This window comes from Equus asinus, chromosome 11 (genome assembly GCF_041296235.1).
Source record: "Equus asinus isolate D_3611 breed Donkey chromosome 11, EquAss-T2T_v2, whole genome shotgun sequence".
NCBI classification, from domain to species: domain Eukaryota; kingdom Metazoa; phylum Chordata; class Mammalia; order Perissodactyla; family Equidae; genus Equus; species Equus asinus.
Genome location: NC_091800.1, coordinates 65,854,900 through 65,870,935, shown reverse-complemented (window position 1 = coordinate 65,870,935; position 16,036 = coordinate 65,854,900). Strand labels below are relative to the sequence as shown.

The following is a 16,036-nucleotide window of genomic DNA, read 5'->3' as shown; positions in this document are numbered from 1 at the left end:
TTTAAGAAACATGTTCAGGATGCAGCATTTCTCCCAAGCTAGGGAGATCGTTTTTGCTAAGAACACTAATTAAACAGCCAATAGAAATCATATGCAGCAGGATACAGTTTGGGTTTTGATTGGTTATTCTTTTTAAGGTCAACTAAACCAGAGTTTTAAAAATGGCCTCTTAAAGACTGATAAATGTGTAAGGGTCTATGTGGTGGGTGGAGTAGGCAGCCCTGTAGTGTAAATGGGCTCCTGGTTCCCCTTCTCAGGGGACTGTTCAGGAGATGCTGAGTCTTCCTTCCACCTGCGCTAAATTGCAGAGTAATTTCCTGTTCTTTATTTTGATTAATAAATCAAACGAATTCATCAAATATTGATTAAACATCTGCTCTGTACAAGACATTGTGATGGTTATTAAGGATACCAAGAAGGATACAATGCAGTTTTGTCTCTCCAGGGCTCAATGTAGGAGGAAACACATTTGTAACAAATTTAATTAATGTGACAAAGTGCTGTGAAAGAAGTATGTACCAAGTTCTGCAGGAGCACAGAGGAAGAAATGATTTCCTCTTCTTCGAGAGACAAGAGAGGGGGTCAGAGAAAATTTTGAGCAATAGCTTGAATAATTTTTTAACCAGATGCTTCATAGTCTCATTACCAAAAATATATATATATAAAGTAGAAAATATCCCTATTTTATAAATGAGAAATTGATTTTTTTGTGCTTAAATCTGTATAAGTTGACAAAGCTGATAAGTAGCAAACCAAATTTGAACTCAAATTTGTCAGACAAAATTGGAGGAAATGATACTTCAGAAAGAGGCAACAATATGCAAGATGTATGAAAAGGTATAGTTCACTGGGGAAACGAAAAGCTTTGAGGTATGGCTGCAATGGAATGCCAGGTGTATGTATGGTGCAGCCTAGGGGAGGTTGTTGGGGAGTTGTGAAGCATCTAGGAGTTTTCCCTGCCTGCAAGTAAACACACTAGCATGTTACTGTTTCACAGATGCTGATGGAAGATGAGAGATTCACAGCACAGCAAGCAAGCAGCATGAGTATGATGTTGGCTACCCTGCCCCACAGGGATTCTAGATGGACATCTGCACACGTAATGGATTGCATTACAGGGGAGGAATACCGATCTTGTAGGGGATTCACCACTTTTATAGCAAGCTGAAACAATCCTGCTCTTTGCCCTGGGACTAACAATTTTTCAAAGTTGTTTCTTGCAAATACAACACTGCAAATACAACAAGCCCTAAGTAAAGGGAAGTCGCACCTTGCACTCTCTGCATACCCAGTAAAAACACATGTAGGACACAGGTAGGTGGATGACCTCTCTGAACAGGAGGTGGGATAGGAGAGAGTGGAAGGACCGTAGGAGACAAGACTGGAAAACAAGGCAGGAATTATATCACTGAGAAATTTAAATGCAATACATGGGAGTTTGAGTCTTGCCAAAATCACTGGGGAGCCATGAAAGATGTTTTAAGACATGTGTCAAACACCTCTGGATTTGTATGTATGATTTGATCAGCTTTTCTAGCTTTTCTCCTCCTTCCCCTTGCCCTCCCCCGACTTCATCTTTATAGTTAGTTAAAAAAACCATCATACTCTATAAAGTGATCCTTTCTCTAAAATTTTTCAACTTTTAACCAAGAGAGTTGGGTCAGTCTCTCCCTTTTGGAGGAAGCCAAATGGCAGTCATATTTTATGTTATATGAAGCAGTTGCTGTGCAACAGGAAAAAAGCCTAAAGCCACAAAGAGGAAGAGATTTATAAACATTCTAATCCCAATCTTCATTTCTTTAGACCATCTGCATCTCTGCCCTTCCTTTGTCTTCGCTATCCCTTGAGATGCCTCCATATACTTTCCATGCATTTCTTTTATAGCGTAAGACAATTTTAGTTGAGTTTCCGTTACCTGAATCTCAAAGTGTGAAGTAGTTTAGCAGGTCAATGCTCTCAGGTTTATCACTTAGGAACATCACCTTTGAAACACTATGGAAAATGCCTTCCAATGAAGACAAAACTGGAAGCAAGACCAACAAACTATGATAATAGTCCAAGAGAGAAATGATGTTTCTATTTACCTTTAAAGACATAGCCATAATTTAGGTACTCTGATTCAGACAGAACTTTAGAAATAATTCCTAGCTCTGAAGTTAGTTTAGAACACCTCAGTAGTTCCAGGGATAATGTGTGAGGAACAAGTTTTACTCATGGTAGCTCAGGATCAAAAACTGACCCTTCCAAATGGGGAGAAGGAGAGCTTATGAAGCAGAAGAAGGAGCCGGGGCATGAGGGGGCCAAGAAGCTACCAGAAAGTCAAGACTATTAGGATAAAGAGCAAGGGGGATTGTCTGTTTTCATTGCTGCCATTAGACAAAAGCCCAGGAAGCCCGAAGGCATTGTTACACAAAGAAGCCCAGGATGGCAGAATTGTAAAAGCTTCATCTCAGTGTTCCTCTAAGGGTAAATCACATTCATTTGTAAATTTCACTTATCACAGGGTAAATTTAAAATTCTGATTCATTAAAAAAAATTCATCTTTTTCAAGAATTCAAAAGACAGAGAAATACTTGAAGTATAATATTTTTATTTCTTAACTGCTTTTTCCTCCTCCTAATTCAAGGCTATCTACTATTAATGGTATTTTGTGCACTTTGTTTTGGGGTACCATAAATTGACACACAAGTATGTTCCTTTTATTTTCTTTTCTTTTATTTTTGTTGGGCCATAGTTTCCTTTTTCCTTTCAATAATGTCATAAGTCACTTATTGTACTTTCATTATAACAATTTACCTCTCTTGGTTTAATATCCACATGATTAATAATTTATCATTTAATAGACATTTATATTTGCTGCAAATTTTCTGTGTAATGAATATATACACATTTGTTTAACTTTACCCAATTACTTTGTGTAACCCTTTCCTATAAATTGGAATTGCTAGGCAAAAGATATATAAAATTTAAATTTTGAGTGATAACTGCAGAATTCCCCCGAATGCAGAGACAGTCTTCAACAGTCTCCTCTCAGTATTAGTAGATGAGAGTACTCTATTTCCTACAATCATGGGAACATTAGATATCATGTCATTAGATATTTTTAATCTTTAACAATGCGGTATTCCTAAGAAATTGTTTTTCCCCTGTTAATGTTGAGCTCAGTCATCTTCACATATCCTGATTAGTCATCTATATTATTTGAATTTCATCTATGTTCTTTTTTCATTTCACTTGGAATATTACTGTCTTTGTTACCAATTTATAAAAGTTCATTTATGATTAAGGATGCCAACCGTTTGGTTGCTGTGCATTACAGATGAAATGCCATAGGGTTTTCTCCCCCATTTATTTCACTGTGATGTTTACATTATTTTTTTAATTATACAGAAGTTACATGTTCAAATATAATCATATTCTTTTTTTTTAAGAAAAGCAATGGGAAATTATTGGAGGATTTAACACAAGAAATAAAGATAAGATTTAGTTTTATTGGGAACTCGATTGAGAATCAACTGGGAAAAGGACTGTCAAGGACCAAGAGTAGATGTAGGCCTACTAAATCCAGCCACAAAAAGACACTAGGTTAAAGTATGGCGTTGGCAACGATGGCAGATAGAGAAATCATAGGGACATTTGTGAAAAAGAATCTACGAGAATTTGATGATTGGTTCAATTGATGCAGTGGATGGGGTTTAAACTACTGGGTTATTCCAGGGTGTTATCAATTTAGTCGTATTTCCAACTGAAACCTAAAGAGTTATTCTTCATAAAAGGGAGGGAAAGAAAGAATTAATTAACAAAAGCATGATCACAAGGCAACTGAACGTGAGTAGAGAATTCATCAGCTGGAACTTCTAAAAACATTTATAAATTAACTCTAGAACATATTTATGTTTCTACCTATTTTAATTACAAATCAAATTATCTCTGAAAGCTGTGGGCTTAAATATCTAAAGTACATAAAATTTTATCATACGGGATCCTGGAAGAAAATAGATTGGTACTCTCAAATAGGATTACTTAATAAAATTTTTATGAAAGGCAGGATATAGGAAAACTACAAGGGATACTGCAGTACTCCCCAGCTAAAAACTGTGGAGAAGAAGCCATTACTACCTTTTAGGTGGGCAAGAGGAGAAAGCAGTTACCAGAATCCAGAAAGACTTGTGAGGTCACCTGACAGGAGCTTGTGCTTAAGTAAAGGGACATTGCCAGCCTGTAGTGACTCTGCAAGGCGAGATCTGGGAACCACCACACCCTGCTTGCCCAGTCTTCTACTCCAGCCATTGATTCCCATTGACTGTCAGGGGCAAGAATGCCCATTGATATAGTCCAGGAGCAGAGCCAGTGGAGAGTCCATCTGAGGGGGCAAAGAGACTTGCCAGCACACTCCACCTCTGTGCCTTTCATAGGGAAGAACAGTTCTTATCCTCAATCCAGGGGACACACAAAGACCCATCAGGACTAAGCCATACAGAAACATGATAAAACAGAGTAGATATTTAAAGCCTACTCACCTGATAAAGCCAATGATATGTTGTAGAGCCTATCCCTGCTCCCGTTTACTCAGCACATTCCCAGGCAAAGGACCTCCCTCTTGGTCTTAATTGAATTAGCTTAAGTAACATTATTTTACAAAGGCCAGTCTTTAGTTCTTAAACTATATAATACAAATAAACAAATTTGATTTTATCATAGAATTAAATTGAAAATAATAAGTTATTTAATTTACTAACTAAAATAAAGAATGAAAACATGGACAATGTTTCCAAGACTGCAGGATTAATACCTTGAGGGTGAGTGATGGGAGAAAAATATTTGACAGTTTGGTGTTTTACCAGCATGAAGGAAATGGATTTCTACTATAATTTCTTTGCCTGCTCGCTGATCCAGCATAAAGAATTTTGTATCTAAGAACATTTGTAATAGAATTAATTATGCAGCATTTGTAGATTATATTACTGTTCACAAAGCTTTTTCACCATACCATGTGGTCCACAAAAAACACTGAAAGGGAAAAGGAACAGGCCTCTATCGCTCTCGCTGTGAAGAAAGAAAAACATTTTCTGAGAGATTGAGTTGTTTGCTAAAGGTCGCATTGCTAATAAGTGATAGAGTCAAGACTAAGCTATTTCAAAACTATAAATTCACTGTTATTCACTAAAATATGTGACCATAGGATGAGACAAACTAAGTTAAAATGTCTGCTCGTCCCATTTACCTTAAGACATTCCAATCCTTTGCTACATCTACTATTGTTCCTTATTTTGTATGTAAGATATCTCCAAAGATGAATCAAATATTAAATATACAATAATTTAATATTTTAATTTAATTTGAAGCATGTTTGTTCCTCTAAACTTATAAAAGTAAAAAGTAAAATTTAGCTTTGTTTCATAACTGAAGCTCTTAACTATACAAACACATATCCACATATCTTCAGCTGACAAATAGTACCCTGAAGAACTCTAGATTTCTCAGTTTCTTGACTCTTTCATTGTTATTCCTATTTCCTTCAGCTTTCAAGTTGATCAAAAAATCTTTTTTAAAAATGACTTTTTTTTCCCCCAGAGTAAAATGTATTCCAAGCCTGGTGAGAACAGACTGTTAATCTCTTCATTTTATTGACCTACTTCAGTTTCAGCTCATTAAACACAGACATTTTCAATGATCAAAAGAAAATGAACCAAATGTAACTTGGCATAACCTTACTAAATAAGAGAGTCGTTCAAAAAGCAAATAAATCTGAACAGGTAATTTAATATTGACAATCTTCCATTTAAAGAAGATATATATAATAAACAGCACATCCAGAAATAATTTTTACATTCATTTCAAGGAAGGCACACTCTTGATGTTTTTTTTATTCAACTGCCTTCTCAGTTCTTACCCTCTCCCAAAATGAATATTGAAGAAATCATAAAGTTCCTCAAAACAGTAAGACAAGGAAAAGCAAAGGACTACGAGCTCTGAAAACATACCTGCAAAGATTATTTAATTATATTGCCATATAGAATCATAAAAACTAAAATAAATTTAGTTATCATAGCACAGGAGAGGAAAACTAGTAATTCAAACTCATTAACCTAGTAAGAGCAATCAACAATTAAAATTATGAAACAAGAAATGTTTACTGACTTTCAAATATGATTGTATTTGAAACATAACAGTTGAACCATGTCAACATATGCATGACTCATTAGCTTAAATAATTCTTCTAGGGGAAAGTTTCCAAATACTTCTTGTAAGACACCTTAAATAAATAGCCAACCACACTCTATACAGAAAAAAAATTTTCTAAGGCATCACTGAAAAGAAGTCTTAAAGACCAGGTATTTCTAAAATTGGAATTGTTGGAAATACTTTAGAGACAGATTATACCTACTACTATATCTCATGTTTTGTGATTTAGCGTCAAGTATTAGTTTGCATATTCTGAAAGGCTGTGGTCTCTCTACCTGGTCTGCATGGAGTCTGGACCCCAGGTCAGTGTCCTTTAATAAACAATTTCCAGCTCCGGAATAATTATACAGATAAGTGATATGTGCATTACTCCCAACATGGAATTAACAAGGGTGGGAGATGGAAAACTGAATCATTTTCAATTTCCTTACTATTAATGTCCTCGTGGAAAGAAATCATTTTGCAAGAAATATATTCAAATAAAACACAACCCAATCAATCCAGAGCCACACGTAAATTACATTTTATCATCTTTATTTTTCTCCATTCTCCCAATGACATATCAATGAATGTTCTAAGGCAGATAAGTCACACTGTCCATATGACAATAAAAACTGTGCAAATGAATCACTTAAATGTTAAATCATCTTCCTTCCTTGTAGGACATTTGAGGAAACTTTCTTCCAGACATTTATTCGACAATCCATTTACTCTGCTTCAAAACTGTTAGATAATGTAGATAAAAAATGCCTTTAAATTTAAACTTAAAAGAATTGGGTCACTTTATAGAATTTGTGGCAGAGTTACACAAAAAAATATTAAAACCACAAAAACCATTTACTCAACAACACAACTGAGCCCAGATCAGATCATATTTTTTAACACTTCACCTTCTACAGTTCTCATTCCATTAAAATTAAGCATAGAAAATATAACTAAACACAATAAATTGAGCCTATGAGGCAACTATACATGTAAGATTAATTCTATAAATCAACATTTATTTATTAATTTGGGCCTAATCACAGAACAAAATGATAAATCTATCACAGATCCTGCTCTCAAGTAGTCTATAGTCTAGTAGAGGGAAAGAAATAGATTTAAAATCGGTACTGCTGCTCTGAATTGCTCCATTACACTAGAAATAACAAGTATTGATCTATATGTGATGAGTTTGAGGATTTCAGGGCTGAACAAGAAAAAGACAGGACATCAAGACGGCAGTGTGATACAGCGCACTTTATTTGGGTGGCACTTTGACAGGTTCCATGAAAGTGGATGTCCCTCACAGCAGAGACCTTCCAGAGACAGTGGTGAGGACCACCCCCCAGAAGAGATAGAAGGCAAGGGAACTGCCAGGAGAGACGGGAATTGGAGAGGGGCTCACCTGTTTAGGTGATATCACTCAGCAGCAAGATGGCAAGTCTCTGAGTCAGAGAGCTTCCAAGGGCAGCAGCACCTTGGGGTCTTTTACAGCCCCAGAGCTTGTTTTAGCTATGGCTAGCAGACGTTAGGTTCAGTTTTGTGGGGTATGCAAAGCAGGTAGGCTCCAAATGCCTAAAAATATGCTTACTGGAGCTAAACTTAAAGCAACTGGATATGTAAACAACTGAGTTTGGCACTGGCGGGCTTGGGGCTAACAGTCCCAATCTGCTGTGAAGAAGTAAAAAACACAGGGGCCAATCTTTAACCCATTTATATAACATCATAAAGCATAAAAAAATGTCATCGTATATTGATAGCAGAATCTTGGATGTTCAATATCCTGGACTGACTTTTGGAGTTTAACTTCAGAATTCTAGAGAGGTTCCAAAGATGTAGTAAGATGCTCCTGGAAGCTTTACTAAATTACTCAACAAATAATTCAGCTCTTATTCTGTGCCAGGCACTATTCTAGGCACCAAGTATACTACAGTGAGCAAGGTACACAACAGGACTGGCTACATAATTTCCAGGGCCCGATGCAAAAGAAAATGCAGGACTCTTTGTTCAGACTTCAAGATGGTGATGGCAGAACATTAAACTAAGCATGGGGCCCTTCTGAGTGTGGGACCCTGTGTGACTGCGCAAGTCCCATGCCTGTGAAACTGGCCCTGGTAGACATGTTCTCTGTTCTCATCATGCACACAATCCAGTGGTGAAAGATCAACAGTAAGTAGCAAGAGAAGAAATATGGCACCATGGTAAGTGCCATGAAAGAAACAAAAGGAATTCTACAGAAATAACTGAGGGAACATAGTTCGGTGAACCTTGAGAAAGGCCTCTCTGAAGGGCTGACATTTAAGCTGAGACCTGAAGCATGCAAACAAGCCCGCCATATGATATGTGTGTGTGTGTGTGTGTGTGTGAGAGAGAGAGAGAGAGAGAGAGTGAGAGAGAGAGAGAGAGAGAGAGTGAGAGAGAGAGAGATATCGAGAACATAAGTTGGATGGTTTATGCCAGTGGTTCTCAACCAGGACAATCTTGCCTCCCATGGGACATTCAGCAATGTCTGGAGACGTTTTGCTTGTCAAGGCTGGGAAGGGGAGAATAATGCTACTGGCGTCTAGTGGGTGAAGGTCAGGGAGGCTTCTAACATCCTACCAGCACAAGACAGCACCCTCTCCATCCCCCACACAACAAAGAATTATCCAGCCCCAAAGGTCAATGGTGCTGACACTGAAAAACCCTAACGGAGAATGACTATAGAGCATGTGCAAAGCTGTGGGTGGGGTAAGAGTCAGCACATTTACCCTTTCCTGTCCTTAGCTATGGGACTTAATGACAGTGAATATTGGAAGCCTATATTTCCAACAACAAAGGAGAATTCAATTTATGGTTCAGTGATTCAGTGAAATACTCTACAGTCACTAAAAAAAATTGCTTAGAAGGATGTTTAATGTCATGAGAAATACTGATCTGTCATAATTAGTCACAAAGAAAGATGAAGTGATTCTACATTCTTTCAAAAAATGTTTATGTGCTTAGCAGAGGATTGATGAGGGTATTGAAAAGATAATGCAAGGGTCACTGGTGGCTTTTTCTGGATGGTAAAATTATTTTCAGTACGTTAAATTTTCAAGAGAATGTGTATTCTTTCATAGAAACATGAAAGTACAAAATCTCATTTTCTTTCTATAAAAGTGCATTCCACATTTAACTTACATGGCAGCCATATGTGAACCTGATATGGCTAATCAAAAGCTGTCTATTTATTGTGATTCATAGAACAAGACTAATAATTTTAGGATAATTTTAGCAGTATCATTAGTGAAATTTGAAATTGCTAAAGCTGAAAAGTGGGAGAATTGAGGGCACAATGAGTCTTGTCTTTTCTTCTAGTTGAAGTTCAGGCTTTTATAAAAGAAAGACAGATATGGAAAATGGCTATGCTATATTAAAATTAACTGCTACTGTTACTTAACCAAGTATACCAGGTAGCACATTTGCAGACAATCTATTTCAACAACTCATATGATTGAAGTCTCTGATGACTCCATTTTAACAAAAGAATTTGTGGCTTCTTGAAGAAATCAGTGACCACTTGAACACATCTATTCAGGAGAGGCAACTGGTTGTTGGAATGCTGCTCTAGGTCTTACGCCAATGAATGATAAAAATGTTATAGACTTAGAAGGTGTTCTTATCAAATCTGGAAAGCAAATTATATATACACAGACACAAACAAACACACACACAGACAAGACAAAAATCCACACCCCAGAAAGTCTCGACAAGCTGGAAACATGGTTGAGGGGAGGGTGGAATAATTATAAAATGCTATCTTAAGTTCCCCAAACTGCACCCTTGCTAAAGCCAATTATACAAATATAGGATGTTGGACACTTGGCAAAAAGGAACTAACATTGTGGGATGGACGGAAGATGAAGACACACACACAACACTTATATTTGTTAGTAAATTGAGGGAATAGGGTGTGATTAGTACAATCAGGCCCCTGAGGGACAGTCATACTCTTGGACCCAAAGTAGAAAATTATACTGGCTTCCCTATCATTAAGCTTTAAGAAAACCCAGGATAAAAATGAAACACATGATTATCTTAGACATCAAAGCACACACTGGATTTTCCAGAGGGGAAAGTGTCAAGCTGCCCTGACACTGGAACTAGGTCTTGATGTTTACAACTCAACACAGACAACAAGCACAGAATAAAAAAACAATGATGAGACAAAACCACTTGAGACCTGTGGTGCCACAGGATAACCACAAGGACACTCCGCAACCACAAAAATGACTAAACATGCCCCTCTTTTGACCAAGAGTGACTACTGCTTCTTCATTATCGACAGCCACCCCCACCTTAATCTTCCTAACACATAGATAAATTACAAAGACGCTCAATTCCTCAATTGCCTGCTTCATTAAACTCTCCTGATAACTATCCAGCACAAGCCCTAATCCTATAAAAAGCCCCTCTAACTGTCTTTTACCAAGACACCTGTAGCTCTTGTGGGGTGCGATCTCCCTCGTTGTAGCAAGCAAAAGGAAGCTAATTTGTTTGACTATAGGTTTGTTTCTGGTGTTTCTTGGCTGGCTGGTGGGCTTCAACACAGGACAATTCTGATATGAAAATTCTGCCCCAACATCAGATGATGGGTCCCTTTCACGGCTTTGGAAATTCAAAACTCAAGCAGCAAAAGGAGCTAGTCCATGAGAAACAAGAGTCCCAATTTGAGATTACTGTCAATGAGTGACTATGGCCACCAGTCATCCAATTATGTGAATCCCTTAACCACCTTGTATGTACTATGCCATCTCCCTGAACACAGACAGTGGAATGGTGACAGTGGCAGTAGAGGCAGTGGTGGTGGGTGCTGCTGCCAGCAGTGGAGCAGCCTCATATGTTTCTTAGAGTTCCATTAGTTCATGAAAAGAAAAAAAATATTAACCATAACCTAATAAATACCATTTCAGGTAAAAACGTATTTCCCAATTTTAGAAACAATTATTTGACTTTAAAAAAAACTAGTTATTATTTTAAAAAAATCTTCTGATATATAGAGATTTAAAATTAAAATTTCACCCTTAAAGGCCAAGTCCAGTTAAAATCAAGAGCCCAAGGGGCCAGCCCAGTGGCATAATTGTTAAGTTCACAGTTTGCAGCCTGATCTTGGGCACAGACCTATGCACCGCTTATCAAGCCATGCTGTGGCTGCATCCCACATACAAAATAGAGGAAGATGGGCACAGATGTTAGCTCAGAGACAATCTTCCTCACAAAAAAAATCAAGACCCCAAATAAAAACTGTAATGACAGTAACACATTTTTGAGCACTTACTATGTGCCTGGATCTGTGCTATTTTACATACGTATATCATTGCATCTCATTTAAGTAACAATCCTTTAAGAGCAAATATTCCATTTTACAGATGAGGAAACAGAAGTTCAAAGAGGATAAATGAGTAACCTAGAACACAGAGCTACAGGTGGCCAAACCAAGTTCTGAAACCCTGATGTCCATAATTCCAAACTCTGAGGTTACCAGGCAGATCTTAGGCATGAGAATGAAAAAACACTGTCCTTGAAGTGATTATAAAAATCAATTATAAAGAAAGCACTTAAAAAAAGAAAACTATAGAGCAGTACTTAAAGTGTCCAATAGTATTAGAATCTCATTTTACCACATCAAGTTTATTTTTATTATCCCATTTATAGCCAAAAGCTATCAAAAAAAGTTATCTTTCACAAACTTCTCTCTGTATCAAGGAACATCCACATTTTAAAAACTAGTTGGAATATAAATTATCTGAATGTAGTCTTGGATTTTTTTATAAGCTTCTCCTTTCTAAATTATTTTCTTTAAAAAAGGAAATACTAATGCATGTGTGAACAAGCATGTGTGAAGAGAATTTCAATGGGAAAGCAGTATCCTTCCTGCCCAATAAATAAAATAAAAATAAAAGGACCTTTAAAAGACACTTTCCCTAACAGTTCTTTTCTGAATAAAATAAACAAGAGCAAAGGGCACCTTGACTACTACTTAGGAAATAAAATCAGAACACAGGGAAATCTGTAATTCTAATCACATTTACACCTTCTCTCCTTTTTTACATTTCTCATCCAAACATCCTTAGGAGCTCAACGGGCTTAAAAGAATTGGAGCAGGGAAGAGAACAAAAGTGAGGGGAATCTGAGAAACAGCTTACATGGCTGTTCTCACCATTTTATTAATTTCAAGTTGGGTAACATCATTTTCAGAAGACATAAATGTCACAAAGGTAGGAATAAACTGTAAAAAGTTATTCTACCTGCTTATATTATAAAAATGGCATTTTGGCTAGACATCTCAGAAATTAACCACTTGTGGACAAGAAACGCAAGAAAGCACTAAAAAAACAAACTTTTAAAGAAAACAAATAACAAATTTAAATGTATTAGTTTTAGTCAATGAAAGCCTATGTGCTAAATACACACATTTGTTATAAAGAATATTAATATTTGTACTCTGATGTGAGGATGACTACTTAGCTATTGACTATGTTCTCTCTTGAGATTGAGGATAATTTTAGAAAACAAGATAGCCAACTACTATACATTATCAAGCTAAATATTATAGATCATAGATAAATACAAAAACAAAAGCATTTATGGAGTGTGTGGTATTGTGGTTTTGGGAATGAGATTTTTCAATGGGAAGAAGAGAAACATCAATGTTAACAAAAACAGTTTAATATCACATTTAATTACTCAAATAAAACAATGACAGTACAGAGAAAAGAAAAATTCAGAATTATATCAAATTCATCTGCAAATGCCGTTTATTGGGGGATTCTAATTCAGAATAATACTTTCATGTGACTTTTTCTTAAGGTAAATATGAAAAGAATTTAGCACTTCTTTTCACCAGCACCAGTGACGTCTCTAAGAGCGCAGTCCTGCCAGGCCCCTTCAGGAGGGGCCGCTGTGATTCCTCCGACATTCGGTTAGGCCACAGAAAAAGGAAAGTACCAGCAGTGGGGAAACAATCCAGAATATTCTAGAAAAGTAGGTGCTTGCCATCCTGGCTCTTTTTGTGTCTCATGTGTATCCAATGCAAATAAGTACAACCATTTCCTTCTCTGTAGGGCAGAGCTTCAGTGTCCCCTTACATCCTGGTAAAATGCTATGCCAGTGATTGATACTCTGGGAAGTTCCTCTTCAGAAGACATGGCATACACAAGGTTCCAGAAATGTAACACCTTTTAGTCAATGAGTTGCACGCAGCAGGTACCAGAAATAGTGATATGAGAGGCGGTGAAATCAAGGCCTTACTGGGGAGCTGTCAATATTCCCTGAATGTAGCCAAAATTATGACATTTGGGGCAAAATGTAATAATGGAGGTGAGGATTCCCCAGCTCAACGCCCTCTCTGCATCCCTCTCCCCAACACACACACCCGCTTTAGTGGTATTAACTACTGATGAGTCAAGTTTCTTTTTTAATGAAAAGAATGCACCAAAATAAGGAAACAGGTTTATAAGGGGGTACTATTGTTTGAGGACAGAAGAATTGCCCTACACTGAGAATATCAACTATGTTGTTTCAAGTAGCATAGAAAAAGCAACTAGAGCCGAATAGGTATTCAAATAAATTTTCCTGTGTTTGTTTAAAAGCCTGGTCATGTAAACCAAAATGGACTCAGTGTTCCCAAACGCCCAGATTTTCCTTGTGGGATGACTTGAGAACTGAGTCCACAACGAGCAAAGCAATCAAACAAAATACCTACAGCCCCATAGTACTAAGAGCAAGTCTCACCCTAAAAACTCGGGCAAAGGATGGATTTTACACCCAGGCCACCTTCACAAGTTCTTTGTTCAACCAATAAGCTTACAGCATTCCTCCGCGTTGGCTTCCTAGTCAGGGTGAATTGCTTCAGTAAGAGCTTAGCTCCAGACACCTGCTACAGCGTTTGACAACGCAGACCCGTTCTCCAGACCGCAGGGGAACGGGAACTCCCGCCCGCAAAGGGACACCTGCGCTGTGGGGCGGGGAGCAGGGGGAATGGCGCGGGCAAGAGGCGCCGACGGGAAGCGGACTCTACACTGGCCCCACTCACCGTACTCTTTCCCCTTCGATCCCCGGCACATTTCATCCGCGTTAAGTGGCTCCCTAATACATTTAGTGTGATTGCCTGTTGCCGACACACCTTTCAGGTGTGGAAACTACCCGCTGGTTCCGAGCGACACACAGGGTAGTCCAGGTTCCAGCAAAAAGGGCTTGGTGCCAGGGCGCGGAAGGGAGGCTGAGGGCCACGCCAGTGTGGGTGTACGGGGTCCGAGTCTTAACCACAGAGGAGACCGGCTGCCCTCGTCAGTGCACCGTTCTCCAACAAAAAAGGATAACGCAGGGTTGTGGTTTTAGTATCAAACTTGGAGAGACCAACCCAACTCCGTCCACCAGACGAGAAAGCAGCAAACCGAGGCCCCCCGGCGGGGCCCTGGAGAAATTCCCACTCGGAAGAGAAGGCGGGCAGGGCGCGCCGTCCCCAGCTGGCAGCTTTCCTGGCCTCTTCCAACGCATCGCCGAGGCTAAGCGCCCGGCGGGAAGCAAACGGCCAGAGCTCGGCTTAGCCGCAGGCACAGGCAGGGAGTCCCCGGAGCTGCGCCGCGCTCGGGATGTTCACACCAAGCTTCCCCAAGGCCTCCCCCGGGTTCACTTTGCACGGCCGGAGAGCCTGAAAGGTCATCTTCCCACGAAGGACCACCCCCGAGCCTGGGTTGCGCAGGGCCGGCCCTCAGGACACCCCGGCCCGCGCCCAGGCGCACTGCCCCGCGCCTGCCAGCCGCGCCTTACCTGGCCGCGGCGAATCCGGCAGCCCCTTGACAGCTCCCGCGAGGCGCCACTGGAAAACTTTCCGAACTTCTTCGCAGCTCTGCACGCCCTCGCTTCGGGTAGACCCGACGAGAGCCAGAAGGAGGAGACAGCGACAGCCCACGCGCCAGGTCCGTGCATCCATCATCGATGTCCTGGTCCCCCCTTCCCCGGCTGTGGACCCCACTCTCCCCGCGCGCCCCGCGGTGCAGGCGCTGGAAAAGGCTCAGCGGTCGAGGTTCCCAAGAGGTGCGATCTGGCGGCGAGCGTTCCGGGACCGCTTTGGGATGCTGGCTTCACCTGGGAGCGCTTGGCTTTCACCGGAGGAACCCTGAGGCTGAGACACCAGAGTCCTCGGGCAGAGCGCCGCCGGGTCTCCCTCTCGGGCGAGGAAGCTGGCGCTGCGCGGACAAGAAGAACGGCTGGGGCCGCACGGAGTCCGCGAGCATCTGGCTCTGGCCACCGCAGCCGTAGCCGCCGGCTCGGCTGGAAGCTGCCAACCTGAGACGCGCCCGCCCGCCGAGCTCCGCGGGCAAACCCCGCCCCGCCCCAGTCAAGCCCCGCCCCGCCGCCAGGCCACGCCCCCTCCATGCCACGCCCCCGGCGCCGTTGCCCAGGGCCGCACCCGCCAGCTGCTGTCAATGCCGGGCCCACGCTGGACAGAGATCAGAGCCGCGCTGCCTGGAGCGAAGAAACAAATAAATAAAATGAACCCCAGTCCATTCTTGGGAACAACAGTGTGATGAAAAGAAGAGCGAATGTATGAAGAGGCTGACAGGAGAAAAGGGATGACAAACACCAACTGGAACTAAAATGAATGGAACCTATGAATCAAGGTCCTCAATACATAGGAATTTGTATTCAAATTACATAAAATGGGATCTGGGCACAATACGAAAGGCAAAAACTATATATAGTTAAAGATCCCAACTAAGAGACTTGATAGCACTTACCACATTTTAAAAGAGTGTACATGAGAAGTTACTTTTTAAAAATTGCTTTATGTTACTGCTTTGGAACATTTTTCTGTGACATTAACTACGTTTTCTGAAAGAAT

The 16,036-nt window shown here is 40.0% G+C and overlaps 1 protein-coding gene across 5 annotated transcripts in view; it reads right to left on the bottom strand.

Moving 5' to 3' along the window:
- Window positions 1-15,552, bottom strand: part of GPC5 (glypican 5) — a 1,278,940-nt gene extending 1,263,388 nt beyond the window's left edge. For 4 of the 5 annotated variants that reach the window (XM_070520036.1, XM_070520037.1, XM_044779825.2 and 1 more), the window contains exon 1: window positions 14,962-15,539. In XM_070520036.1, the coding sequence (XP_070376137.1) occupies window positions 14,962-15,127 (166 nt within the window). In that variant the 5' untranslated portion in view covers window positions 15,128-15,539. Of the gene's footprint in view, window positions 1-14,961 lie in introns of all 5 variants that reach the window. The other variant, XM_044779824.2, reaches the window with a different exon arrangement.
- Between the last annotated feature and the right edge of the window lie 484 nt (window positions 15,553-16,036).